Source organism: Opisthorchis viverrini (genome assembly GCF_000715545.1).
Source record: "Opisthorchis viverrini unplaced genomic scaffold opera_v5_155, whole genome shotgun sequence".
Lineage (NCBI taxonomy): Eukaryota > Metazoa > Platyhelminthes > Trematoda > Opisthorchiida > Opisthorchiidae > Opisthorchis > Opisthorchis viverrini.
This window is the reverse complement of record NW_008751811.1, coordinates 1172842-1175465: the sequence shown is the minus strand read 5'-3', so window position 1 is coordinate 1175465 and position 2624 is coordinate 1172842. Positions and strand designations below refer to the sequence as shown.

Genomic DNA, 2624 nt, shown 5'->3' with positions numbered 1-2624 from the left:
GAATGAGTGGAGGCAACGAATCTCTAGGAAGACTCGTTCGGGAGATCTGTGTCCAGTTTTTGTAACTAAGATGCATATTAGAGTTTTGCTTCCCTGTTCAATGGTCTGTAACCGGTCAGTTGGCATTTCCGAATAAATAACTCCGCAGCGAAGGCCTTCTTCCTTTCACAGGTACTCGGGTTTACGAATTTGCTTGGCACAAGAATCAGCTTATTCGCAAACATGGACGTTATCCTACAGAGTCTTGTAGAGACCTTGTACACCTAGCAGATGTGAACTTCATATCAAACTATGGGGTGGAATTACTTGTACTTTTGACAGGATCAGATCCAAGAAGAGTTACGTCGTCTGCGTTCCAGATGTCTGTCAATGAACACCCTGGGAACATGTGATTCCCCGGGCGTCAGAGACTGGGAGCCATCCATGGTAATATCGTCAAAAGTTGAAGGAAAAAGAGGATAGAAGACAACCTTGTGTAAAACCGTCGAACATAGCGAACCAGGGTCAAAGCTGATCGTAGACATCCACGTATTCATGGCAGTTGGCGTACAGTGCTTTTAGAAGGTCAAGAATTGGCGGAGGATACCTTTGCTTCATAGACACCGCCATAGTACCGAACGATCAACAGAGTCAACGGAAGCCTTCAAGTCAAGGAAGTTGACCATTTGTTGCTGGAACGAGTATCGCAGTTCCATAGTCTGTAAGGGTGGGACATCTTGTGGGATGGAACCCAGATTTGCTCTCACGGATATTTTTGTGTTCAGTCAACTTGCGAAGGACAAAACCAGCGAGCATCTTACATATCACCTTACATATCCTACATACTATGCTAATGCTACCATGGCTTTCTAACACTGCTCGCGTACCTTTTTGAAGCTAGAGATAACCTTTGGAACGCCCAATTCTGAAGGCGTTTTTGTTGCACTCCATATAGGTTTTGTCAAGTTTATCGAGCACATCAGTGAACTATTTTTTTCATCTGTCGTTTCGCCTATAGTGGGCTTCCTTTGGCCCGCAGGTCAAGTTAAGTTATATAAGGCACGACTGTTTCCGATGGCGAAAACCGCCATTTCCTAAGCTTCAACTGTCCACCAGAACATCTTACCCTAGACTTCACTATTTCTCTTTTAAGCAATCTGCGCGCGCCGTCATACGTGTTACCTGCTGGTACCACTTTTTCGGTGTCAATCAGAATTATGTCCAGCGATTGTTTGATGGCATCAGGAAAGGCGGACGGGCACACAGACAAACAGACTAATAGATGGATGGGCAAGCAGAGGGATAGAAGCCATATGTCGTAAGCGTAGTCCTTCGTACATTTGAATGAGTGGCGCTATGTCCTGTTTCAGTGAGAGCTAATCACACTGTCGATCAGCTACTCTTGGCCAAATGGATATGTTCAACCAATGGTCGGACTGTCGCGGGTTCGAGACTTTAAGAGATTCGTGAGATGCGCACTGCTAATGATTCCCAACAAGGATGCAACAGCTGTACAGTGCTTTTAGGCTTTTCAGTATAGACTGGCTTCACTGACAGGATCAAATCTCTACTGACTGCGTATACTTCGCCAAAATTCAGAAACTTCACAGTCATTCAGCTATAGGACGCGTACCACAGTACAGCTATAGTTTAATTCACCAAGGATAAAGAGTATAAAGGAATGACAACCACGTTTAGGAGGCGATAGGCCGATCAGTTCACTGGGGTTACCATTCATAGACAGACGATATGGTATACCGGAGTGACTTATACAATAATTGCAACCAACTGAATGGAGCAAGCACAGACTGGTTCCATCGCTTAAAAGTCGTGTGAAATAAAATTTCACACGCGATTGAACATAGCGAACGAAAATTGTAACTAACCTTGTGACGGCTGTTGTGCCAGTCAACCAGAACGGTAAGTCGCTGTATTAGACCTTCTGATTCCTCTTTGGACCAGTTGTAAGTGAACAAAGTGATCTGCTTGCCTTCGATTGAAATCAGGCAAAATGTCTGCCTAGGAGCCAGGACAGTCACCCGCTGTGATTTGTCGGATGCTGTAGAATTCGGTGCAGATGCAGTGGACATAAGTGATGCATTCGCGTCGCGCTTAGAATTCCTGTCCACGGAGTGTTCCGATGTAGCGGATGTCCTTGACGATGGGCAGGGTGCAACTGATGCTATTGAGGGTGAGTGAAGGAACTCGATGGGGCAAAATGCAGGAAGCTTGCTACCACCTGAAGGAATTCGACACCATATAGGGAAGGTATGTTATTGTTATACTGCTGAAAGTGTAGACTCAGTTGCAATCGCTGAGTCTAGAGCACAGATCAGCTAACAAGGTATCAATATTTTTTAATATTTGTGTGTGCGTGTATGACTTATGATTATGACTGTGGATGTACTTGATGATGTACGGATATCCAGTCAGCATCCTTGAACACTTCCAAAAAATCAGATCAATCTGAAACTGCCTGTTCTAGAAACTGTGTTTTCACAAACTGGAAAGATACGGTGCCGTCTGAGGGAACTTGATCTGACGCGATTGGAAGTACCAATCGCACGCGAGTTTTCGGCTGTTTCAAACGACTCGACACGTGCGACACATATAACACACATCCCGATAGAAGAGTTCCTGCTGAC

At 45.0% G+C, this 2624-nt stretch overlaps 2 protein-coding genes across 2 annotated transcripts in view; one reads left to right on the top strand and one right to left on the bottom strand.

Annotated features, from left to right (window-relative positions):
• The window catches only part of T265_07027 (hypothetical protein), a gene marked incomplete at both ends in the record, with an annotated part of 41233 nt that overhangs the window by 25587 nt on the left and 13022 nt on the right, over nt 1-2624 (bottom strand). The window contains one exon of the mRNA XM_009172448.1: nt 1866-2218. Coding sequence (XP_009170712.1) covers nt 1866-2218 — 353 coding nt within the window. The remainder of the gene's footprint in view (nt 1-1865; nt 2219-2624) is intronic.
• T265_07026 (hypothetical protein) overlaps nt 1-2624 on the top strand; it is a gene marked incomplete at both ends in the record, with an annotated part of 18677 nt that overhangs the window by 3972 nt on the left and 12081 nt on the right. The window contains one exon of the mRNA XM_009172447.1: nt 1986-2170. Within this exon, the coding sequence (XP_009170711.1) occupies nt 1986-2170 (185 nt within the window). The remainder of the gene's footprint in view (nt 1-1985; nt 2171-2624) is intronic.